Here is a 27,196-nt window from a genome sequence, read left to right on the forward strand (position 1 = left end):
CCTTTCTAACTAACAGAGCGTGCCTTTTTGTCCTTTCTTTGAATATTGGACTTCATTTCCCAGAATTCCTTTCCATAACTCAGTATGGGTGAGCTTTCTGGGCACACACACACACATACAGAATCCCTCCCATGTGAGTTCGCAGTGGAGGCACCTCCATGCTGCCGACAGTGGGAAAGGAAAGGAAAGGAAAGGGAGCGGGTGGATCTGGAGGAGGGTGTCCTCTCTCTCTCTCCCCCCCCCCTTCCTTCCTTCCCTCCCTCTCTCTGAATCCTTTGGGAAGAGAGAGGCAGGGGGTAGCAAGAGGGATATATCGGCCATCTTTCCCTCCCTCTCTCAAGCTACCTCTCTCTCAGCTGTTGGTTTTTTCCCTCATGCAGGAGCGAGGGGCGGGGAGGGTGTTCTTTTAACGCATGCTCTGTATAGTCATTTAGCTTTGTGAAGGGTTTTTTCCGGTTAATTTTTTTGGGTTTTTTTTTTTTTAGTGAAGGACATAGATTGCTTTAGTTGGTGTCTTGTGTTCAAATTTGGTGTCAATTTGTCCAGTGGTTTCTGAGTTCTGTTAATCCCACAAACGAACATTACATTTTTATTTATATAAGATTTGAACTTCGATGGATATATGTTCAAGAAGGTGTAGCCATGGTAATGTGAGTGAGTGTTGGAGTTCAGCCTGTGACTGTGTTTAATGATCAGGGTACTCTGGATGTTGGGAATGACAATGACAATGCTGTTTCTAATTATGAGGGTGCTTTAGAGAATGACAATGAGATTCCTGTTCAAAGTGTCTTTGCTGATGAGAATGTTCCTGAAGAGTTGGGGGATGATGGGATGGTTTCTGGAAGAGGGCCTGAATTGCTACCAGAAAATTCCCAGGCCTTTGAGCCTGAGAAAAGCTTGGCACCTGGCCCCGCTGCAGAAATTAATGAGCCAGAAGATAGAAGGCATGTTTTCAGAAAGAATAGAATAGTTCAACAATCTCTTTGGCACTCTGCCAGGTTGAGAGAAAAATTGATAACAGAGTCTAGGCTGAATAGAAACAAGTTTCTATTGGGGATTTAGAGTAGATTAGGAGATAAAAGTGCCAAGTACAGAATCTGAGATCCGCCAAAGCAATGTTGGAACTGGATCTAGACGTAGTGGTGAACATTGCAGTGTTACCTTGGAAAGAGTCAAGTTATACCTTGTTTGATTTCATGATTTGGAGTTTTACCTTGGAAGTTTCTGTGTGGATTTTCATGTACTTTAATGGATTTATTTACTGGATTATTTGTTCCTGTTTATCTTTCTACCTACTTGGATTTACCTATTTCTTTGGAGTGTTTTTATTGCTAATGTTTTTTAAAAAAAATTACCTACAATAAACTGCTTGCATTTTCCCTCAGCCGTGTGGTGTTTTTAAGTCAGAGGGCTTCTTCCTGGCCTGGAGTGCAACAGTGAGAATCATTCAGCAATTATATGGAAATGGTGGATCACCTCCTTTTGTCCCAAAGTAAATTCAAGGGGGGAGATGGTGTGTCAATCAGTACCCATTAGATTCATTTTATAATTTGGCAATATGATAGTAGCTAAAGTAAAATCAGGAGAGGATAATTCACAGATTTATATTACTAAATGGAACTGGCCACAATTCAATGTGTAACATTAAAATGTACTGTTCCATTTTCTGGGCGGACTCCAAAAGGAGGCTTAGACAGAGAAGGATAGTCCATTTTAAGGGGAGTTGAAGATGGAAAACCATTTCACCCATTTTCACAGGTTATTCCTGTTGAGTTTGCTATGAATCCTAGTTAAGCTTTACATTGAAATATGAATAATAAACGTGTAATTGGAGGAGAAAAATTAATGCTTATCAAAGTGAACTGCTATTTATATGTGTAGATTTATCAAAGTTAATAATCTATATAAATAAAAATATAATGTTCATTTGTGAGATTAACATAACTCAAAAAACACTGAGCAAATTGAAACCAAATTTGGACACAATACACTTATCAGGCCAACAAGTGACCATCACTCATAAAAACACTGAAAAACGCAATGGAAGAGACTTAAAAAGCCCAAAAATAAAAAATACATTACAGTCTTCAAACTCTATGATTCTATGAAATATTTCTTTCCTTCCAAAAAGACAAAGTTACGCTGTACAGCCCCAAGCTGAATCAAAGTGCTAAAGTGGGATCTGAAACAAGCCTGGCCTTGAGTGCACACATCTACAACAAATCATATTGGGCAATCTGCTTAAATTTGGTGTGCCTTGACAAGCATGATATACAGATTAAACAGATGAATTGCTTTTATAGGTCATGTAGCAACCTCAGTAAACAAGGCTACACACCTCTCATTGTTGGTGGGAAAGCTTTAGAGCATGTAATGATTGCAATCTTAATCAACTACAATCTTAATGACTCACAAACACTATCTAGGACTACTACTGCTATGTATGCAATCAATTCATGAACCTACTTACATAATATTGTTCATATAATTCAATGATAGAGTTTAATTAAAGAAGAGTTAGGATAGTGGAAATAGTTGAATTAGGGGGCATCTACACTGCAGAATTAATGCGGTTTAACACCACTTTGCCATAACCTGATGCTGTAAAATCATGGGAATTGTAGAGGCAGAGGAGCCTCCAGACCTTGTAAAACTACAGCTCCCATGATTTCATAGCATCAATCCATGGCAGTTAAGATGACATCAAACTCTGTCCTTTATTTACAGAAGGTAACACTCATTTTAAACCTGACAACATAATCCTTTTTCTTTCTCACAAAAGGAAGTATTTCTCAACTGTTTCCACTATCCTAACCCTTCTTTAAAAAGATGGCATATATTTATTTCTTTATTATATTTCTTTGGTGCCAATCCTCAGATGACCTCAAGATGCCTTAGATGTTTGTGAGCTATCTCAGGTTGAGGCACAGTGGCTGGCCCAAGGCCACCCAGTGAGCGTCATGCTTCAGTGAAAAACAGTTGGTGCTCCATGGTACCGATTGGTTTGAAAAGCCATTACTCTATTATCCGTCTGTTAAAAAAGCAGGGTGGGGTAATTTGATCTGGAAAGACACTCAGTTTAACAAACATGGCTGTAATCTTCTGCAAACTGAAGAGTAATCACCATTGAGTTTAGTCAGACTTGCCTCTGAGAAGAAACGGTTAGGTTCAAAGTACAAGGATTTAGGAATAACAGATAATATTGTTCCCATCTTGCTCATCAAGTTGCAACATTTGTGAGACAACTTTTATAGAGTTAGCACTGTTAGGGATTTTGCAGAAAATGTGAGAAGAAAGAAATAAGGTGTCTTATTTTACAACTTAATAGATATTGTCGATATTTATGGTTATGTATTTCCATATCATCTCAGACTCTTGTGTGGACGATGCCTTTAATATGTCTGTCGACTTATGGTGGCCCATTAATTTTATAAGGTTTTCTTAAGCCTGGAATTCTCACAGATGGGTTTGCCTTTGAGTATTTTCTCTGAAAGACGGCCTTATTTGATATCAGTCTCCCATCCAAGTACGAACCAGGGCTGACTCTACTTAGCCTCCTATATCAAAGCGGCTCTGGAGCCTTTAGCAAAGATTTACATTCCTCACATAGAGGCACAGGACTCACATCAAAGTGAATAAACCCCTATGAATAAATAAATGGCTAATTGTCTCACCTCTGAGAATTCTATATCTAGGAGAACTCTATGATTAACTTCTGCTGGAAGCCAAACATACATACACATTGGAGGTTGTAGAAAGTCTTAAGAGTGCATCTGTATTGTAGCTTTGATGCAGTTTGATATTATGTTAACTTCTGTGGCCCAATGCCATGGCATCATGGGTGTTGCTGTTTGCCAAGACACTGCCACTTTTTGGCAGAAGGCTGTGATTCCTATGATCCTATCACACTGAGCCATGGTAGTTAGTTATGTCAAACAACATTAATTCTATGATGTAGGTGCATCCCTAAAGATAGGTCCTCCAGGATTTTGAGATTCCTAGAGAGTACATTTTAAATCAAATCTCTGAATCTACAAAAAGACACAATGATGGCTGTAGAAGAAGCAGATTGGGTATTTTGCTTTTTTAAAATTTTGGAAATAATTTTATTAAATATAAAATTCCAAAACACTTAAAACATGATACAATTTGTTGTTGAAGGCCTTCATGACCAGAATTACTGGACAAACCTCTGAGGATTCTTGCCACAGATGCAGATGAAACATCAGGAGAGAATGCTACTGGAACATGGCCATACAGCCTGAAAAACTCACAACAACCCATGATACAATTGTCTTATCACATCTTCTATTTCCAGATCGATAACCTCCAACCTCCCATTACTTATATCATTATAAAAATACATCACTGTCAATTCTATTACTTCTACATTACTCTAATTGTATCTGTTAAATATAATTATTGTAATTTGGTCATTAATTGCTCAAGCACAATCTTTTTTGGATGTTTGGTGGTTTAAATTCACAATTCATTTTATGAATTAAGCTAATAAATTGATCTATTGCACATATCTTGTTTAAGCAGTTCTTTATTGTCAGATTCTCTAACCTTTTCCAGGTTTTCACTATTTTCGAGTCTTGTGGCACATAACAGAAGCAGTATAAGATTTTTATTTATCAGATCCTTATTCTCACTTTCAAATGCAGAAATCATTAATGGAGCTCCCCTGAAGTGTATTGTTTTCCCCACCATTCGCTCAAAAAGGTAAAGGTTTCCCCTTGACATTAAGTCTAGTCGTGCCCGACTCTGGGGGGTGATGCTCACCTCCATTTTTAAGCCGAACAGCTGACATTGCTGACATCCGTAGACACCTCCTAGGTCATGTGGCCAGCATGACTGCATGGAGTGTCATTACCTTCCTGCTGAAGCGGTACCTATTGATCTACTCACATTTGAATGTTTTCAAACTGCTAGGTTGGCAGAAGCTGAACTGCTAAACTTGTTGACCGAAAGGTCACGGGTTTAAATTCGGGGAACGGCATGCGCTTCCACTGTCAACCCTAGCTTCTGCCAACCTAGCAGTTCAAAAACATGCAAATGTGAGTAGATCAAAAGGACAATGACGACTAGAATTGATAGGATTTGACAATGTGGAATGAATTTACAGACGCTGAGCTGGCGAACGTTGAGTATTAGATTGGTTTTATTGATTATGATGTATAATTGATTGTTTTAATTGTTTATAATTGCTGTTTATATGTTTTATCTTATTGTTTGCCTCTTGTAAGCCACCCTGAGTCCCCCCTTGGGGGTTGAGAAGGGCGGGGTAGAAATGCGCAAAATAAAATAAATAAATAAATAGGTACTACTTCAGCAGGAAGGTAACAGTGCTCCATGCAGTCATGACAGCCACATGACCTTGGAGGTGTCTATGGACAATGCTGGCTCTTAGGCTTAGAAATAGAAATAAGCGCCACTCTCCAGAGTTGGACACGACTGGACTTAATGTTAAGGGTAAACCTTTACCTTTTATACTGTATACATATAATATTGATCATAATATTATAATGTAAGACAATACGAATAATACAATATAATATATAATATTGTAATATAGCAATGCTAATATATTAGATATAATTACTACTGATGATTTGTAATAATATATGATATACTGATTTATTATTGATAAATTAAATCTGCCCCCTCCCTCCTGACCTTTAGGAAGCTAGGGAAAACCTGGCTGTGAAACGAGCCCTTTGCAGAATGATGGGTGAGACTGATAATCGGCCAAAGTATTGACTACAATACATGGACTGAATATACGGACTGAGTTAGACATGTTTTTATCTTGGCGAATGGCTTTTGGGTATTTAGTTTATATGTATTATTAATTTACTGTTATTATATGTTGTTTTAGATTTTTACTGTTTAGCATTGAATTCTTGCTGTTAGCCGGTCTGAGTCCCTCTACGGAGGTAGAGAAGATCGGGACATAAAAGTTTTAAATAAATAAATAAATAAATATTGTATATTTGAAGTTGTAATATTTTTGATTGTGAACCATTTTGAGTCTCCGTATGGGAGAGATAAAGTGGGATATAAATAAATAAATAAGAGGGCTATATGGGTTTGTCTTCACTGTAGAATTAATGCAGTTTGACGCCACTTTATTTATTCAATGCCATCAGTATCAAAACAATATAAAATAGCAATATAAAATCCATTACATAACAATTAAACAGTGATATTAATTAAAATTACATAACCACATAGAACAAATCACATAATCACAGGTCATAAAGCCATTTCCAATTTTCAAACAATCCTATTGTCCGAGTTCAGTGCCTAAAGTGCTGTTGTGCCCACTAGCCAAAGGCCTGGCTCCAAAACCACGTATTTAGTTTTTTTTCCTAAAAGTAAGGAGGGAGGATGCTGATCTAATCTTGCTGGGGAGCGAATTCCATAAGCGGGGGGTCACCACTGAGAAGACCCTGTCCTTTTAACTGCTCAATGCTGTGGAATCATGGGAATTGATGTTTTACAAGAGTGCTGGTGCTTCAAACTACAACTCCCAGGATTCCATAGTACTGAGCCATAGCAATTTAAAGTGGTGTCAAAGTGCAACGAATGTACAAATGCACCCAATGACTCTCAAGAAAGGAGGCTGCACTGCCTTTGCCTGAATGTTAAGTCTGGGAGGGTAGTGGGCCTCCTTTTCCATCCTTCTCCATCCGAGGAGAGAAAGAGGAAAGGCGGGGATTATATAGGATTTATGTTATTTCAACAGAAGAGCAGCCATGAGCAAACTCTTTCAAACACGTGTCCCACGTCACACATTATCCCTCTCCCTCCCCTCCCCTCCTTCAACTCTGCCACGTTCCAACCCACTCCTCAAACAGCCACAACTTTGGAAGGCGTTCCTCCCCGCCCCCTTTTTTATTGGCCAATCGGAGTCTCCTATTTTCCCCTCCTCGTTGCCGATTGGTCGGCTAAGACGTGCCAGTCCCAGGGCCGTGAGCGCGCCCGTTCGGGTCGCTTAAAGGGGCGGAGCGACGCCGTTCGCCCTCGTGTCAGCCCCGCCCCTTCGGCGTCGCGAGCGCGCCTCTCTTTCTCTCTCTTTCTCGGTACCTGACAGGAGAGGCGGCGGCGACGACGAGGACGAGATGGCCCCGCGCAAGAGCCCCAAGAGCGGCAGTCCCGGCCCCAGGAGAGGTCAGTTGCACTACGCGAGGCCGCGGCCTAGTGGGCCTGCAGCCCGCAGGTGGTGGGAAGGGAGAGCCGCGCGGATAACGGCTCTCTGAGGCGGGAAGCCGGAGGGACCCCACTCTTCTTCTCCTATCAATATCCAATGAGGCCTTCCCGAGTCTTCGCCATCTCCACCCTCCTCCTTTTTCGAAATTGCCGCTTTGGAGGCCCCTCCCTATCCTCCAAGCTATGGAAGCTTGGGAGCTATAGTTCCAGAAGGTATTTTACCTTCCTCTGCCCAAAGAGTGATGGTGCCACACCGAACTACACATCCCAGCATCCCATAGCAGTACGTCCAGGCAGATAAAAGTGTCAAAACCAATTATTTCTACAGTTTAATGGGTAATGACTGGAACATTACTATGCAAAGGCATACAGTACCTTCTGAGAGAATGAGGGTGCAGAATTTATGCCTTTTGATGCTGCTTTAAGTGCCACGGTTCAGTGCTGTGGAATCCTGGGAGTTGTAGTTTCATAAGGCATCAGTCCTCTGCAAGAGAAGACTTCGGGTGCATCTACACCGAGCATAAGCAAACTTCGGCCCTGCAAGTGTTTTGGATTTCAACTTCCACAACAACGGATTTATTTATTTTATTTACATCATTTCTACCCCGCCCTTCTCACCCCCAAGGGGGGGACTCAGGGCGGCTTACATGCGCAACAATTCAATGCCATAATATCAGTACAACAACATAAAATCAAATACTTAGAAAATTAACAATAACATTAATTAAAATCACATACTCCTATACTAACATAGTCACCTAATCAAAATCACATATCCGTTTCCAACTGTCCAATTGGGATTGCCTCAGGCAGCAACCAGCCAGGCTTTGAAGCTTCAAGGCCATTAATTGCTAATCAAGATGGGCAATTGCAACATTGTATTGTCGAAGGCTTTCATGGCTGGAATCACTGGGTTGTTGTAGGTTTTTTCAGGCTATATGGCCATGTTCTAGAGCAGGGGTCCTCAAACTTAAGGTCCAGGGGCCGGATGCGGCCCTCCAAGGTCATTTACCCGGGAAGGCCCTTGTTCAGGGTCAACCTAAGTTTGAAATGACTTGAACGCACACAACAACAACAAGAATCCTATCTCATCAGCCCAAAGCAGGCCCACACTTAATAATAATAATAATAGCAATAACACTTTATTTGTACCCTGCTACCATCTCCCCAAAGGACTTGGTGCGGCTTACATGAGGTCGAGCCCACAACACAGCAATAACAAAGCAAAAACAACAACAATACAAGCAGTAGATAAAACTCATAACAGCAAATAAACAATAAACATTAACAATAGCATCACTTCCCATTGAAATACTACATTTTATATTTGTTGAAATTGCTCTTCATTTTAATTATTGTATTGTTTTAAGTGTTTTTGCACTACAAATAAGATAGGTGCAGTGTGCATAGGAATTCATTCATGTTGTTTTCAAATCATAATCCAGCCCCCCAACAGTTTAAGGGACTGTGACCTGGTCCTCTGTTTAAAAAGTTTGAGGACCCCTGTTCTAGAGGCATTCTCTCCTGATGTTTTGCCTGCATCTGTGGCAAGCATCCTCAGAGGTTGTGAGGTCTGTTAGAACTAGATATATAAACCCAATTTTTCCTAGTTCCAACAGACCTCACAACCTCTGAGGATGCTTGCTATAGATGCAGGCGAAACGTCAGGAGAGAATGCCTCTAGAACATGGCCATATAGCCTGAAAAAACCTACAACAACTCAGTTGCAACATTCACACTTGCCTCAAGGAGACAAGCATTCTTTCTCCCACCCTTGACATTCCACAGATATCTAAACCTCATTTGTTTAGTTTCCAACAAACCCCTCAACCTCTGCCATAGATGTGGTCGAAACGTCAGGAGACAATGCTTGTGGAACACGGCCAACCATACAGTCCGGAAAACTCCCGGCAACCCAGCTGGTAGGCTGTTAGGAATTGTGGGAATTGAAGTCTAAAACACCTGGAGGGTCGAAGTTTGTCCATGCCTGATCAACACTGTAGAATGAATGCAGTTTGGGACCACTTTCACCACCTTGGCTCAATGATAGGGAATCATGAGAGTTGTAGTTTTACAAGGTCTGTAGCCTTTGTTTTGAAATGGTGACTGAGATCTTATTCTACCAGTGTTTACAATAAAAACATTAACAAAAAAACCCACTACTAGCCTAAAATGAAAGTACAAATGAATACACAAAATTTGTAATGTTAAAAGTTCATTAAATGAATATTGAATACATAAAAAAAACACAATGAGGATTTATTGTAAAACGTTTCTGAAATTAAAAGACATAGGTGGTTCAAAATAAAAGGTTTGTAGCCTTCTCTGCCACAAAATGCTGGAGGCTCACTAAACTACAAATCCCAAGACATCATGGCTATTGCATACCTGGATTTGTAGTTTAGTGTGGCTTCAGTTAAAGTTGTAACCAAAGGCTTTCATGCCCACAATGCAATGCACTCACAGATTCTCCTGCCCTTTGTACTGCCTGCCTTCTGTATCCATGGATTTCATAATCACGGATACAGCCATTCACAACTTGAGTACAGTCAGAAAAATCCAAAAAGCAAACCTTGATTTTATCATTTTATATAAGGGATGCAATTTTGCTACACATTGTTTATAGTGGGACTTCTGCACCCATGGCTTCTAGTATCCACAAGGAACCTAGAATCAAATTTTAGTGAATACCAATGGTTTATTATAATTATTTTGGGGGAAGGGGGGGCTCTGAGCTCCTTCATAAAACACACATCAAGGTCGTAGCTCCCCTTCTTTAATACAATGGAAAGAAGGAGGGAGGGTGTCCATGGCATTTGAGATGGAAAAGAATGGGAGTTAAAACTGAAACAAATTCTACAGTTTGACACCACTTTTACTGTCATTATACTATGGAATGCTGGGATTTGGAGCTTGGTGAGACACATCTACTCCTTGGCAGAGAAGGCTAAAGACTTTGCGAAACTACAACTCCCAGCATTCCCTAGCATAAAGCTGTAGCAGTTCAAGTGGTGCCAAACTGCATGAATTCTGTAGAATGCACCATGGGTGTGTAGGTTCATTTAATTGTGAGAAATGGGTGACACATATAACACTTCAAACTGTTAAAAGAGAAGCAAAAAAATAAAAAAGACAAATAGGATCGCAATGCTGACTATTCAGCAATGTGTGTTTAGGAACAAAGGGCACTGCTGTAACAATAAAGGCAGAGAGACAGGAGATGACCACAAATAAGGTTGAACAAGTAAATTTCTTCCATATGATTGAAGAAATCAAAGTGAAATCCTGGGGAATGTAGTTCAGTGAGGTGCCAGTGTTCTTTGGAAGAGACTGTTAAAGGCCTTGTAAAACTACACCTTTCATGATTCTATATTACCGACCCATGGTAGTTAAGTGATGCCAGAACTGCATCAATTCTACAGTGTAGATGCACACAGAGAGTCACTTGCACTTGTTTGTATGACCTGTCTTCCATATACACAGAATCAACCATCCACAACTTAAAATATTCCAAAAATAAATCCCCCCTTGATTTTGCCATTTTATATAAGGGACACTATTTTGCAACATAATGGGACTTAAGTATCCACAGGGTCCTGGAACCAATTCTCAGAGGATATCAAGGGATCACTGCAATTTTTTGTTTGGGGGGTGGGGTCTCTGACCTCTTCCTTGAATGTGTGTGCATGCATTTCGCACATGCACACACACACACCAAGCAAGCTAAAAGAAGATTTGCTTCATTTCTTCCTCCTTGCACTGTGTACATACACAAGTCACGCCTATTTGCTGGTAGTTTAAGTTTGGAGTTGATAGGGTGTGTCCCATTGACTATAATGGCATTGCCACACAATATTGGAGAGTTTTCATATTCATTTTGCAGCCATTCACAAGTAGATACTGCAGAATTCAAACAAGTAGCTCTGTGTTTAGTGCCTTGCAGCACAAAAAAAGAGTGAGTGGGTTGTTATACCTTTATACCTTTCTCCCTGTGGGGACTTTAGGCAGCTAACAATCCTACATTTAGTCAAGTTTTAAAAGTTTAAAAAGACAATTGATTAAAATTCTGCAGTAAAAGAAAGGAAGGAAGGACAAAGGGAGGGAGGAAATCTGGCAATACTATTAGTATTAATCAGTTTTTATTTTTGCATTGGATTTTGTGGATATCTAACCACGTCTTCATATGCAGTACCAAGATGTAAACCCACATCTGAAGAACACATTTAGCCAGTGTAGGTGGGCTTTAAGTTATGCCATAAGTATAAGTTTGTAGGCTGATGTAAGTGAAACAGTAAACCTGCTTTCCCTCTCTTGGTGCCTTTTGGACGTGTTGGACTAAAGTTTCAATCAGTCGCCAGCAGCTTTGGCCAGAAATTCAAGTCTGATATACCTGGAGGGTGTCAGGTATAGGAAGACTGCAGTAAACTTTAGGTTCGTGCTATGGGAAGAGATCTTACCTACCCCTTGCCCTCACAAGGCTGAAAAAATAGCTTACTTTATGTTAATCAATCGTTTGCTGTGTTACCTGCATCCAGGTAGATCTTAGCCACAATTAAAATCTATGCTATGGAATCCTGAGAACAAGGTATTTTTCCTTCTCTGTCAAATAGTTCTGGTCCCTCACCAAACTACATATCTCAGGATTCCATAGCATTGACCCATGACAATTAAAGAGCTGTCAAATTGCATTCCTTATATATCCTTCCTTCAATTTATACCAAGATCCAGTAATACTCCACTCCAATTACAGTATATACAATGACAAAAGTAAAATCGCATACCTTATATGAAGTGGCAAAATCAAGGTTTCCTTTTAGGATTTTAAAAGTATTTTTAGTTTGTAGATGGTTAATTTTTAGATGAACAATCCATGGATACAGAGGGTTGACTGTATTTGAATTCATTGTGACACTTCCCCTCTCCCCAAAGACTTATTTATTACGTTCTTCTAGTGATTGCAACTTTGCCACAAAATTATACATTGTGTTTACAAAATATGTGGAATTGTTTTGCACCAAGTAACATCCTATTTAGATCATTGGTTTCAAAGTGGAATGCTGCCAAATAGCTGCTTTTTTAAACTGTGTCCACCCACATGAAATTGCACATTGAAGATTGTTAAAACATTGTAAACACCATTTATGCTGTCAAACAAGCACTTCCAAAATATTCTTGCATATTCTCACAATAAATTGTCGTCTCAGTTGTCTCACACAACTCAATCATTAAAATGTTTACTTGGAAGCTCTACTGATTTTAGAGTAAACTGACATACTGGTATTGATATCTGTTCCAGACAGTGTGTTAAGGTACTTTGCCCATGTAGTTGTTTTCTAAGTTTATGTAACTTAAAAAAGTAGTTGCTGGTTCTGAAGCTTTTTTTTGTTCACTTCTTCTTCTTGTTCTTCTTCTCCTTCTCATCGTTGTCGTCGTCGTCCTCCTCCTCCTCCTCCTTTTTTTTTGGTGAAACTTCCACAATCCCACAGCCTTGAGCCAGGATTGTGAAAGTGGTGTCAAACTGCATCAGTTCTGCAGTGTGCTCTCTTGGCATACTGATATCCCAGGCACTGTAGAATTCCAACTCAAATAAATCTAAATGAAACTATATCGAAATCTATAAAAATTCTATGTAGCAATGCATTTGGAAAGATTGAAATAGAATTGTGTAATATTTAGTAGTATAGCGTGTGTTGCTTTGATGTGCAGCAGATGGCGCTGTTTTTGAAAAAAAAACATTTTTACCTGTCACAGGTGTGACATTTACATAATAATAGGTATGTGAAAACCTAAAAACATGTGCCTATTCAAATGCTATGTTGCGTCAAAATTTCAAAACAGTCTGTGAGGTATTTTGGGAGATATGAGGTTTTGAACATTTTTAATTTATATAGATGATGTAAATTACGTGTGAGCTGCCTGTTTTTCCCCCCATTATGTCATTTTCTCAGTGTAAAAAAATACTTTTCCCTTTTGGGGAGAGGGGGGAACAACTTTAAAGTAGCTAACTATAATGGTAACTTTTCATTCCTTATATGGCAAGGTAATGTACTTTCAGCTACACAGAATCTTTATCCTCAGTTTTGTCCAGTCCAAAACACTTCAGTGTTACATTATATCAAAACTGCTTAGATTGTCATTCTTGTAATATCTTTATTAGCTTAGTGGTAAATTCAGTTGAGTTCTGTTAAATTTATTTTGAAGTAAGTATGTAATTCCTAACAGCTGATAGGAATTGTGGGAGTTGAAGTCCAAAACACCTGGAGGGCCAAAGTTTGCCCATGCCTGGTCTAATTGGTCATATTAAAATACTACATGTTTATTCTAATTTGAAAAACATTTGTAGTCAAATCTTGCAGGATTAGATGGCAAATAAGTCTTTGATGTGTACTTTGTCATCTCTTTTTCAGTCTTTCTGTATTTTTTTGTTCTTTGTGTTCCAGTTTGTTGTTGGTAATCTATTTTGTTTTTAATAGACTAGAGAACATTAGATATTTGCGTATTGATTAGTAGTAGTCCACATGGTAACACTTTGGGATAAAGATTGGGGTAGACAAGGCTTTTATTTACACTGAACACATGTCATGAATGATCCTCTTTCTGGCCAAAGAAAAGGAAAACTGTTAAAAAAATTCTAGGAATGACCATTTACTTTTTAAAATATGTTGCAACTCTACTATTTGAAACATTGCAACACAGCAGCAGGGTTTTTGTCAAACCAGAATTGGACTTCTGGATATTTCTGGTTTTTTTTCTCTAGAATTTTTGGCAGCCTTGGGAACATTTGAGAGGCAAAAAATAGTCTCTGTATCTGCTGCAATTGCCCTTCCCTGGTGTAGATAAGTAAATTGTTTGACAAGGTCTGTTTTTTATAATGGATAATGTGGGAGAAGGATTACTCATAACTTAGTAAACTGAGGAGTAGGTGACTCATTGTTGGGAGAATGACTGCAGGAAAATAGTGGTGCACATTTAAAAGGTATTGTTGAAGCCTTTCGTGGCCAGAACCACTGGGGTGTTGTGTGGTTGTATGCATCTTCAGAGGATCTGATAGTAGTACTATCATCAGATCCTTTGAAGATTCCAGCCACAGGTGCAGGCGAAACATCAGGAGAAAATGCTGCTAGTACACAGCCATATGTGGAGGTTCAGTTTGTCAGGTAACCTGGGCCCAAATCAAGTAGGGCTATATATTACAAAACCAGCACTTATACCAGAAAACACAACCCTAGTCAGGGGAACTCATATAAGAAAGTTGTATCGTCCTTATAATTAGTTGCAGTTTATTTATTTGTTTGTTTATTTATTTATTATGCTTATGTGACGACTCAAAGTGGCTCACAATTAAAAGCATTGCAATACAAATTAAAACTTACAAATATTAAAACAGTATTAAATAAACATCATTAATATTAAAAACAATTCAGATTAACACTTTGGTTGCAGACTCTATATGCTTTTCACAGGCAGTCCTGAGCATAGCCCATTAACAGAAATCTAACAGGCATATATTATTGGAAACTAGAAATCTCCAGAACCTTTGGAAAGGGATGAGATGACCTTGTTAGAAGTCATAGCCTTTTTGAAAATGATGCCATAACCTCATGGGAAAATGCTATTCACCAGCATTCATGTAAGGCATTTAGGTTTCTCAGATGTTAAACTGATATTCTAAATATCTCTATGAACTGTGAGGGAACATGATATCCCAATGCATAAAAATCACATATATATTCAGCAGAATTTCAGAAGTGTTCTTTTTAGTTGCCCAAAGTATACCCTTAAAATATATTTGCCTTTAAATCATGCTCTCAAGAGACAAAAATAAGCAGACTTCTTTAAAAGTAACATAGTTGGTTTACTCACAAACTTCATGTATTCAGCATGAAGTACTTTGCTTAATCATAGAATCATAGAATCTAAGAGTTGGAAGAGACCTCATGGGCCATCCAGTCCAACCCCCTGCCAAGAAGCAGGAATATTGCATTCAAATCACCCCTGACAGATGGCCATACAGCCTCTGCTTAAAAGCTTCCAAAGAAGGAGCCTCCACCACACTCCGGGGCAGAGAGTTCCACTGCTGAACGGCTCTCACAGTCAGGAAGTTCTTCCTAATGTTCAGATGGAATCTCCTCTCTTGTAGTTTGAAGCCATTGTTCCGCGTCCTAGTCTCCAAGTCGAGTAACAAATAGATTTGAAGTAGTTTCTCTGTTTACGTAACACAGGGCATCCTGTGTAGGTAGTACAGGGCATTAATAATCAGCAGTCCATCTCTCTGTTCTGTTAATAAAGTCTCTGTAGTCTGTTTCAACTAACTTCTAAAAGCATACATGCTTTTCCTGCATTGAAGTCTCTAAGTATCCAGTTCTTACTGAAGTATCTGCATTGAAAGTCTAATGGCTTCTGCCTTTCTAAAATTGAGTCAGAGTCCTGAACATGCCCAGACTGATCATATGTTCTGCACCCCCTCGCACAAAAAAGAGTTAAGGTGAAATTGCAAACCAATACACACATATACAATATAGTAAGCAATTATATATACAACAAATAACCAGTGGAGGCTTGAGAAGGTTGATATTTCCAACATATATCACAGTTGCTAGATCAGGCATCTCATAGTCTAACTGGCATACTAGCTACTTCATATTGAGAAATTTGGTCCTGTAGGCTTAATGTGTCAAGGTATTCACATAAACTGAAAACCTGTGTCTTCAGAGGGAAATGTAAGCCCATCTAAAACAGGCAGAATCCTTATTTCTTGATCTGCCATTTGACTGATTAAAGGAATACTTTTGTCTTGTCTGAAGTAAGTTTAATGTATTAATCCACACCCGGTTTATCAGAATTGCTAGGTATTTGTTTGGATGCAGAACTACTCTCTTGAATTTTGGTGGAATTGATAAATATAAATGAGTATAATAATAATAATAAAAAAACTCTATTTCTATTCTGTTCTATTTCCCCGTGGGGACTCAGGGCAGTTCACAACAAACAGCGACAAACATTAAATGCTGTAAAGTGCAATCAAAACTAAAACAGCCATAAATCAAATAAAAAATATTAAACATCCACATCAAGTAATAATGAGATAAATTAGGCACGTCATAGCGAAATTACAGGTAAACATTTTAAAACAAGACTTAAAATTAGGACTACTAAAATAGAAAATGTAAAAGTAGCAAGCTATTTCCATTTCTGTTTCCATTTTCTGTGTCCTCTCTTGTGAGCATAAAAAGGTCTTTAGTTGTTTTTTGAAAGAGAATATGGAGGGGGCCGATTTGATCTCCTTAGGGAGGGAGTTCGAATATGTCATCAACATATTGGTGGCACCAAGCCACAAAAATGTAGAGCACCAGGTTGATGTTAAGTACATGAATAATAGAACTATATCCTGAGGAATCCCCGACTTTGGAACACCCTCCCCAAAGACATCAGACTAGCCCCCACGTTGGCAGTCTTTAGGAAGAGCTTGAAGACCTGGCTATTCCGATGTGCCTTTCCAGAATAGGAAACTCCAGCATTATGTCCCAGAAGCACTTTATTAGAGTTTTAAGATTCTCTGCACATTGCAGTCACCTTGAAATCCAACATACCACCTGGCACACCCAGCACTTTTTTAATCTGTACCCATTACTTCGCCTGGCCCTAGTTTTATTGTGTTATGGTGTATTGTTTTGTTGTTTTGCTTTAATGTTTTTGATTTCGCTTTCAGTTGTATTAGTTATGTTATTGTTTGTTGAGGCCTTGGCCTTTGTAAGCCGCATCGAGTCCCTTGGGAGATGCTAGTGGGGTACAAATAAAGTTAATAATAATAATAACAATAATAATAATAATAATTCACAGGCTAATATTGCAGCCCCACCTTTTGGGCTGATCTCTCTGTATCTTAGAGCTTTTATCAATGCTCTATCCAAGAAAGATAGTGGTCAATAGTATAAAAGCTGCAGAGATGTCCAGTAGAACCAACAGGGAAAGTCATCAATCAAACAAGCTGTACAATAGGCCTGAAGCTAGACTGAAATGGATCTAGATAATCCATTTCATCCAGGAAAACATGTAGCCTGAAAACCACTATGTATTCTATTCCTTGTCAAAAATGGAATATTGGACACTGGCCAACTGCTATCCATTAAGGGATTCAGGGAAGGCTCTTTCAACAGGGGCCTTATGATGGCATCTTAGACATATTGGTAGTCAGTTTTGCTCTAATAGGGCATTGATTTCACTTTCTTGGTCCTCAGATCTCTTTATTGAACCAAGAGGTATAAGGATCTAGCAGACGTGATGGCTCTCACTTCTCCAAGAAGTGGTGGTTCTCATTTCTCCTGGGCACATCTTCACGTTATTCAAATGGAAAAGAAACATTTATTATTGGACAATCAGGAGCAAAGTTACACATGCTTAGGACTGTATCAGCTATAGCATCCAAGTTGGCATAGATCTCAGTGGTTTTGTCTGTACATCATAATGCAGTTTTTTCACAGTGAGCTTTTGAATGGTTTGTATTATCATTTCAGGAGCTAGAAAGTAATACTGGTAGAAACCAGGGCACTTGACACAGCTCTATTGGATGTTTCCTTGCAGATACACTGCTGTCAGAAAATAATTTCTTAGTTGTTACCCTGCCATGGAGTACACCTTCAAATAGGCTCTAGTTTATATAATCCAGTTCAAAGCAGATAAACTTGGTTTTATATGGAAGTGTAGAAGGGGCCAAAGTTGAAAAGGTTGGTGTGATATTGTTGTATTAAGTAGCATACTCATGAAAGCTAAAGTGTTATTAGTGAAATACATTCAACATGCCTGTCTACAATGTATTCTATCTCATTTCTCATAGTATGGTTTCTTAAAGCAAGATTGGGCCGGAACCTAAACGGTTCCGGCCCAAGCTACCTATCCGACCGCATCTCGGCCTATGAACCCACCAGGACTTTGAGATCTTCCGGGGAGGCCCTGCTCTCGATCCCACCAGCTTCACAAGCACAGCTGGCGGGGATGAGAGACAGGGCCTTCTTGGTGGTGGCTCCCCGGCTGTGGAACGCCCTTCCCACGGACATCAGATTGGCACCATCTCTGATGGTTTTCCGCAAAAGAGTAAAGACCTGGTTATTTGCGCAGGCGTTCGAATGATTGGTGCAAAGACTGGTAACGACATAGGAATGGAACAATGGACGACGAACCTGGATCATGTTTTTAGTGATGAGATGCTTAGGAATGGTTACTAAAGTAATTATGTATTAATTGTGTATTAGATTAGGTTATTAACTGTTTTATATTCATGTTGAATTTTGCTGTGTTTTGTGCCTTGTGAACCGCTGTGAGTCGTCTTCGGGCTGAGAACAGCGGTATAGAAGTAAATAAATAAATAAATAAATAAGATTCAGACCAAGATTGCTTACTACATATGATGAAGGCTATATGTGGGCTAAATCCTGACAGAATTTTAGACATTTCCTTCATTCCATCTCTTTATTTCAGGCTTATTTGTCACCCAGCAAACAATTCTGTAGAATTCCCTAGCTTTTCAGTTTTGCTTTCGGGGCACATTTGTCTTCTTCATTCCTGTAGAATTTACTTTTGTACCACAAGTTCACCACTAATCCATGCCTCATAGATTTAGCACAAAATGTGTGAGGAGGGCTTGCATCTTTCTTGCAGTTTTCATCTAAATAATGTATCTTAGCACAGCTTGTTTTATTGGTTTTTCAGTTGGGAACAAATAGTATCAGATTTTCTGATTTCTAAAAATATGCTGCATCTTAAACTAATGGTTTATTGGATTCTTCATTATAGGGAATTTGTGCAGTGATGTTTTCATTGCACCAAGATCTTGTTTCCTGATGAACATCATAAACTGGTAAAGTGTGATAAGATTGCAGTGGCTGTTTATTTTGTAACCAGAGTTATAGATTGGTTTGCTGCATGGAAATTTTCTGTGAAATTAGAACTAGGGTTGGAAAATCTCAAAAATTCATATATACCAGCATTAAAGTTTGAGGCTCAAACTTTGAACAAAATTGAATGGATGCATTAAATTTCTAATCAACAACATAATTTCAGACGCATGGTGGCAAACTATATGTGATTTTCCCAGCCCTGGGGACAAGAATAGAATTGCTTTGATTAACATGTATTGCTGTATCTTTATGATAGGTTTTCCAATGCATAATAATTGAGCATTGAAGACTATTTCTATTGTTAAATGTTTGTAATTAAAGAAAAATACTAATGAGTGGTGTGGTTCTAAAACAGTGATACTAACAATATAATAGTGCTTTAAAGAAGTGTTTCATTCAATCAAGATATTCACTACCTTTATAATCAGGTCAGATTTTTTATTAATTCAGTCACACTGTCTGCTGTCATGGCCTAGTCATGTTCTTCGGAAGAGGTCTCCCATCATTTGGTTGATCTTTTTAGCAAAGCAGAAGAAAGCTGTAGAGGGGCTGGGAGAAAAAGGTGCTTTTCACTGCTTCTGAATTCCTTTGCCATTGCTCCCTGAATACAAGATTTTTTGTTCCAGTCTGATCTTTACCTGTGAGGTACAAAATGCACACACACTTTTAACTCACTTCCAGTACTTTCCAAGTCTTCCTCATGTATACACTTTCCTCATCCAGCCTGCTGTCTTGCCATTGTTCCTTCTCTCTTTTGCACCCTTGTTGTATATATGTACTGGAAGCATTTTTAATTGGCAGGCATACATTTTAACCTAGGAGATACATATAAACCATCCCTGCTTCATAATGTGTTCTGGTAGCAATCAAATATCATCTGTCTCATTAAAATAAATAAACGTGGCTATCTTTGCAAACTCCTGACAAAGTAAATAATTACGGTGTTGTAACACACATAGAACAATAAAAGCTTTGATCAGATTGAGCAAACTTGGCTGGACAAAAGCCAAAACTAAAAGCTGTTTATGCAACTTATCCCTTTACCCCTTCAAGATATGTTTGGAAATATTTAATTTATTTAATTCTTTAGTTATCTGATGGGGCCACAAAGCGAAGTCCACGACATGTGAGTGTGGAAAAGCGCAAACCACAGACTACCTATTACAATGCAGCCTGAGCCTTGCCACATGCACAATGGAGGACCACCTTATAGCAACACCAGAGGCATTCCAAGTGGCCAGCTATTGGTCAAAGGACATTTAATATAATTTTTAAACTGTGTTTTTTAAAAAATACATTACAACTGTACCCTTGGTTCGCTCCTGACACGATAAATGAATAAATAAATAAAGTTATCTGATCAAACCCAACCTCATAGAGTTACTGTGAAATACAACTTGTTTAAAAGTTAAAGAACTGGGAAACCATGATGACTGCAAAAAGCATACTGTTTGGCAAAATATAAACATAATGTTCAATTTGGGTCTGGAAAAGGGCATATTTTTTAATCCAAATCAACTGCATTTCTCTGTCTTGCTATCTAATAATATAATATAACATATCCCCTCTACCCAAGGGACCAGTATTTGTGGCTTTACCTTTCTGACAAAATATGTTTAGGTATTTTCTAGATCTTCCAAGCAATTCTATGTTATGTATCAGCTGGAAGTTATCATAGAATCACCCTGGAAGACATAGCAAACCCATTAAAAAGGATGCCTCTAGGAATTATCTAGTTTCAAGGGTGGCTTTGTAGTAACCTCTGACAGAGGTTGTTCATTTCAACAGAGTTTGTAATTGTCCATGGTTTCCTTCTTCCACAATAAGTTGAAAAATGCATCTTCCATGATATTGGAATATTAGGGAACTGCGGAGGATGCCAGATTGGCCTCCTTTGAAGGGGGAGGGGAGTTGCCTCCAGTGTTGGTTCTTTGTGTCCTTTAAACCTTAAAGCCATATCAGACTCAGAGTATTTGGCCTTATAGTAATTGGAAGCTCTCTCTTTGTTCTGTCAACTGTTTTTGCCAATTTTTATCCTTTTTGTGTGTGTGGCTATTTTGTGCATTGTAAGCAGAATGTCTTTTCTATGGAGTCCGCATTACTGTTTCAGTTCAGGTTGTAGACATGATAAGAAACATGACCTCATAGGAATGGAAGCAGTAACATCCCTTTAATAGAGCAGCTGCTCCATCTTAAATCCAACTATTCAAAGCCCACTTTCCTAAAGCATGCCCTAGACTTTCCAGCTTCACTTAAGTGTTATATATTACCAATCAATCATCTGTTTGTCATTGTTTGGAAAATAACAACATGGCTCTTACTCTGTTAGTCCTCTGGAGTGAATGATGCTGATATGTGTGTGTGTCTTTAATTTTATTTTTCACAATGTGTCTAAATACACTGACTTCTGCAACCAATCTCCTAATTCAGGGGTTGGCTGAGTACACTCCAGATATGTATTAAGGGAATTCCCCAGGGTTACAATATATATTTCACAATTTTGTTTTGCTTTAGAATGCCTCCAAGTATACTGTAGGAGATATGGAGGGCATTGCCCCCACAGGGCTCCAAAACATCCACTGGGGAGGGGGAGGGGGGGTTTCTCTACATTTCTGTGTTGAGCAGGGAAAGATAGAATGCCAGTCTTCCAATATTTATAGTAAAATGCCTAATCCATAAGCTTCATGGTGCTTGCTTCAGGAGAGCAGTGTTTGCGTAATTCACTTATATTGCTGTGAGACCTAAGTACATTAGGATAAGCTGCTGAATACTGGAGTTCTTATGATGTGTGTTCCCAGTTTGTTTCTGCTGTTATTTGAAGGGCTGAATTCAACAATTTCTTCCAAACTACATGTACAAACACATCTTTGGGATGCATATGGGGAGATCTACAACTCACTTGCCTGTTCCCTAATTAATAATAATTATTTCCTCTCAAAGATACTGTAGTGGTTCAGCCTGTGGTTGTTCCATTGCCAGAGAATAGTGACTGTGATGTCTCAGCCTAGTTTTTACCTCTCTGTTTGTTCCCTGTAGTTGGACTGTTCCATTTTGATAAGTTTAGGGGAGAAGCTTAGGTTCCCCCTAGAGGCCGAGCTCGGTTGGTGCAGCCCATTCTGACTCAGAGCCAGAATGGGCTGGTGATAGAACTTCTTATGGCATTCTTTTTTGGTCATAGCTTGAAGTTAATTAGCCAGATAGTGTCTGGTTTGGTCTGGTCTAGCAATTTGAACAGGCCATCCTTATCACATATTTGCCTTATAGATATAGAGTTCATAGATAACACATGTTTCATAGAATAGTTATATTTGCCAAAGTTTATAGATTTTAGATTAGAATATATTTGCCCCAGAGTTTATAGTTTGTTACCTCAGAGTTTATATTTCACTGTTCTAACTCTATCAAATTTGTTTACACCTCTGTATACCTTGTTTTATTTCACCCTGTTTATTCAGTAAACTCAATTTGGTTAATTTAGTCTTGTCTGTAGAGTATCATTTTGGGGGCATTAAAGTAATTTAGGGCATACCGATGGTCACTGGGAAAATAGCCAGACACATTTAGTTTTCTCATTAGATCTTCCTGGTGTGCCATCATAGTGACCAAGATTCTGCATATCCATAGGGGTCTGGAAATGGGGATTTTGGGCAGCAGAGTTCTGTTAGTCATGATGAAGCTGAGGATTCTTGGATGGTCAAGCCTGCATTAGATGTTCCAATACAGACAGAGAAAGAGGCTGACTGGCTTGTGTTAGTTTTCCCAAGGGAGTCATGGTCAGAATGTGAAAAAATATGTTAATTGGGGATCTAGGAAAGGATGCCTTTTTCAATAGAAGGGGTCAGATTTGTCAACAGAGACATCTGGCCAGGGAGAGGCACTGCTCCCAAAGATTAATTGACAAGAAGAATCATCCTGAATCTTCTCAAGGGAAAAGGCATGGATTCTTGAGTATATATGAGATCAACTGATATTGATTCCTCAGAGGAATCAAGGTTTGGTTAAGACAGCAGTTCCTTTCTTGTGTGCAAGTTTCTTGTGCCTTGGATTTCATATTAATGTTTATATTCCTGTAACAACTTTTGCCTTGGATTTCATTATTCAAGTTTTTGTTCCTGTATCTTCATGTGTCTTGATGTGCTGTTCCTGGATTATTTTGACTCTTGTAAATTTTGGATCTTGGTTATGGTTTTATGCATTCCTGTTTCCTGAACTTCATGTTTGGATTCCTGTTTTCCCAAGTTTAAGTGACTCTTATTATACTTCTTTTGATCATTTTTTTCATCCTTTTGCTGAAGCTATTTTTATTCTTCAGTAAACTGCTTTGCTTATACTGAACTCTGGAGTGTGAAATTGGTTCAGAAGTGTCTTCCCAGCCCTGGTGTGTGACAGACACATTAGATCTGTTCCCCAAAACTGAGCTGGTGTCCACTTAGCTGGGAGTGGAAAAATGTAATCAGGACTTTGCAAATAGAGCATAGCCAACAGTTCACAGGTTAACAACCTATGTTTGTCAACCTATGATCTGTTAATCAGTTAATATTACTAGTATTTTAAAGGTTTAGGACCAACAAAATTCAATACATACACTTTTTGTGACCCTTATTGTCATTCATGGCTCTTTTGCACTTAATGATGCAGTTAAATATAATCTCTTGTATTCATTCATGAAGATGATTTGTTATCTCTTTCCTGATGTATTCTGAGCTATTTTCACAGACTATTAGAGATCTACATGTTGCTAAGTTGGTGCATTGCACAGGGCTTTTTGAGTTTGGTCGTGTTCTAAATAGCTTACATCAAGTGGCATGTTTGGAACTCTCCACTGTCTACCGGAATGGTTTATTGATTGTTTGCCTCTATTTCTGACCTATAATTATGATTTGAATTTTGGCTTTTAAATAAACAAATGTTAAGCCTTCATGAGGAGATTACTATTGAAGACCTAGTGTACCCAACTTTACAGAAAGATGAGTGAACTGTGATTCATAAATTGTTTACCTGTATGTTGGATTGTAGTGTATATATTGCTCTTTTAAAGATGTAGATAACATGTTCCTAAACTATGGGGCACTTTTCTCTTAAAGTCAGTTTAAATCTAAGCCCAACTTGTGAATATTTGGGATATGAATCTTATGACAAAAAATAAGGTGTATATAAGGTGTAATCTTAAGGGCCCTTCAAAAAAAAGGGGGGGGGGTGGGAAAATATGATTTCCAGAGCATCTTATGGGAAATCCCTTGGAAAGGAACTGAGAAGGGGGTGGGGGAACAGTATTTTTCATTTGACAAAACGTTTATGGTGAATAATACAATGAATTAATTAACCATTTTTGCCCAACATGATTTATCTAACTAGATTTCTGATAAATTCTGCCGTTAACCCCATACTTTAAGGAATGGGCTATTTTCAGAATATTAGAAGTTTTTAGGATGAATGATTCTCTGCTTTCCTCTTTCTCTTTCTTATTCTCTTTGTTAGACTCAATAGAAGGGGGAAGCGTCAGAAAAATGATAAAAGATTGGAGGAATCACATCAGATGTTTCTCTTAGTAAGCAGGCTAATCCTATCACTTTGTCATGAGGATAGAAATAGAAAAATTTGAAACTTTTGAAAATGCATTATAAGAGTTAGCAAACATTAAGGAAATATTGAAGATGAATAGAACAGAAGGAAAAATAGGAAGTCATTGTTTTTATGGTTCTTTGAGGTAATCAGTCCCTTTAGAGATGAAAGGTTTGAAATTCCAACTGGTTGGCCTGCATGGAAGTTGGTAGTTATTCTAAGCATCATTATTATTCTTTTCACTTCTCAAAGTGATAAAAAGTGTACATTCTACTAATACTTGGAGAAATGCCATAGTTTTACAATGACTGTCTTAATTAATCAGAACCAATTATTTCCTAACCATCCAATAGGAATTATATTGACATCATACATGTTTTATTAAATAAAGCAAGGCTATAGCTTAGGCAAGATATGTCAAACTTGTGGCCCTCAGATGTTTGGGCCTCCAACTCCCAGAAGCCCTGTCCAGTGGCCAGGAATTCTGGAAATTGAAGTCCAAAACACCTGGAGTGTCACAAGTTTGACATCACTGACTTAGACAAAGAATTGTTACATATGAATCATGACAGACGCAAAAGTAAATGATCCTGTGATTGTATCAGCTCAGTTAAAGGGAACAATCAGAAATATGAGCTTAAGAAATAAAACAACTCTTCAAAGGTGAGTTACGGGTGCTCACCCTGATAAAAGACTTCTCTGAAAACTTTAGAAAAACAGTAATAGGTCTAGGAAAACTTCCAAAAACATATATATGAATGTAGGGCTCTGCCTGTCCACTGTCATGCAGATAGGAAAGCGGACGAGTGGTTAGGACTAAGTATCACTCTCCTTTTGTACAGAATCAAATACTCTTTGTGGGCGAACCAGAGCATGATTCAGGAAAATATGGTTAACCAAGTGTAACATTCAAGGATCTTTAGTTAGTCACCTTGCCTAATGTGAATGCCAAAGTAATCAGGAAAAGGCTAAACAAGTGATTGGGGAAAGACTGAACAAGAATAAGGAAAAGTGAACAGGAGAAGGTCCTAATGTAATTCATCTATCTATTGCATACTTTCTTACTTTAGGACCTAAATTACTTCTGTGAGGAGGCATGAGCTTCCTCAAATTTCCTCAAGCCTGATATAAATTGTTGACCAAAACTCAACAAAGTGCCAAGATAAAACAAATCTAAAAGTTTGCATATGTTTTCAAGGATAGATTATTGACTATCAGTCAGAATAGATAAGTGTTGAAAAGTCATTACCAATATGTTTTTGTGTATTTTGTTTAATCAGGTGACCTCTTGTTCTTTATCTAGGATTATGGGATTAAAGTTCTGGTGGTATTTCAGTTGGAAATACGTGACAGTTTTAAAGAGTTCACAATTTCTCCCCCACCGCTATAGTTGCTGCAGATCCAACCTGATAAAAGGGTCTCAGAAGGGAGTTTGCCTGATGTTCCTGAGAGGAGAATCCTGCAGCCTAGGAGTAGCTACCAACAAGGTCCTGTTTGCAAATCATGCTTCTTGATTGGTTGAGGCAGACACAATGCAGGCATTCATTGGTACAGAAAAATGCTCAGAGATACACAAAACATTAGTTATTATTCATTATACAACTTTGATTTGCTGATGGATTTTTGTACCTACTCACCTATTGCTGCTCTTTAGAGTGAATGCGCTTTCTAGTGTAAATTAACACAATACTGTATTGTCAAAGGCTTTCATGGTTGGAATCACTGGGTTGTTGTGGGTTTTTATTTGGGGCTATATGGCGATGTTCTAGAGGCATTTTCTCCTGACATTTCGCCTGCATCTATGGCAAGAATCCTCAGAGGTAGTGAGGTCACGTCAGGAGACAAATGCCTCTAGAACATGGCCATATAGCCCGAAAAAACCTACAACAACCCTAACACAATACTTTTTATTAACCATTACTGAAGAGGATAGAAGAGATAAGTGGTGCAGATCTATAGCAAATCACAGTTGATTTGACTGTAAGATGAGGTCAAATTATTTAGGACTAGTTTCCTCAAACAGTTTTTGGGTGAATGGGACTTCTTCCATTCCTAGACAACAATTGTATTGTGGGCTTTGTGATCCATTTGAGGAAAAATCAATCAGGATGGAAAAACCATCTGTAAAACAACCAAAAATCACTTTGAAAGTACAAAGAGCAAAAGGAGTATATGATCACAGTTTCTGTGCTGTTGTCCCATGTAAATTCTGGAAATTTCAAATAATAAATTGATCAGCAATATTCTATCTAATCATACAGTCACCATTATCAGCATTAGTGACAATTAATTGATTTGTTCCCTGAGCTTAATGTTAAATGTTACCAAATTATCTTTGAAACTTGAAAGTTCCAAGTTCTTGTCATGACCGATACTTCTAGATGTTAGTTTTCAAAGAAAGCTTTATAAATAGTGAAGAAGAAGGATAATATAATGATTTGATGTTTTATGGAGTGAAACAAAATTATGTTTGTTTTGATTTTGAACCTTTATAGTAGTGGCTGGTGTTTTAACTAATTGCCAGC

At 38.4% G+C, this 27,196-nt stretch overlaps 1 protein-coding gene across 4 annotated transcripts in view; it reads left to right on the forward strand.

Annotated features, from left to right (window-relative positions):
* Window positions 1-6,991: 6,991 nt before the first annotated feature.
* Window positions 6,992-27,196, forward strand: part of ASPH (aspartate beta-hydroxylase) — a 125,282-nt gene continuing 105,077 nt past the window's right edge. For 2 of the 4 annotated variants that reach the window (XM_060775376.2, XM_060775378.2), the window contains exon 1: window positions 6,993-7,176. In XM_060775376.2, coding sequence (XP_060631359.2) covers window positions 7,128-7,176 — 49 coding nt within the window. In that variant the 5' untranslated portion in view covers window positions 6,993-7,127. Of the gene's footprint in view, window positions 7,177-27,196 lie in introns of all 4 variants that reach the window. The other 2 variants (XM_060775379.2, XM_060775381.2) reach the window with 2 other exon arrangements.

The sequence above is a fragment of the Anolis sagrei genome, chromosome 4 (assembly GCF_037176765.1).
Source record: "Anolis sagrei isolate rAnoSag1 chromosome 4, rAnoSag1.mat, whole genome shotgun sequence".
NCBI lineage: Eukaryota > Metazoa > Chordata > Lepidosauria > Squamata > Dactyloidae > Anolis > Anolis sagrei.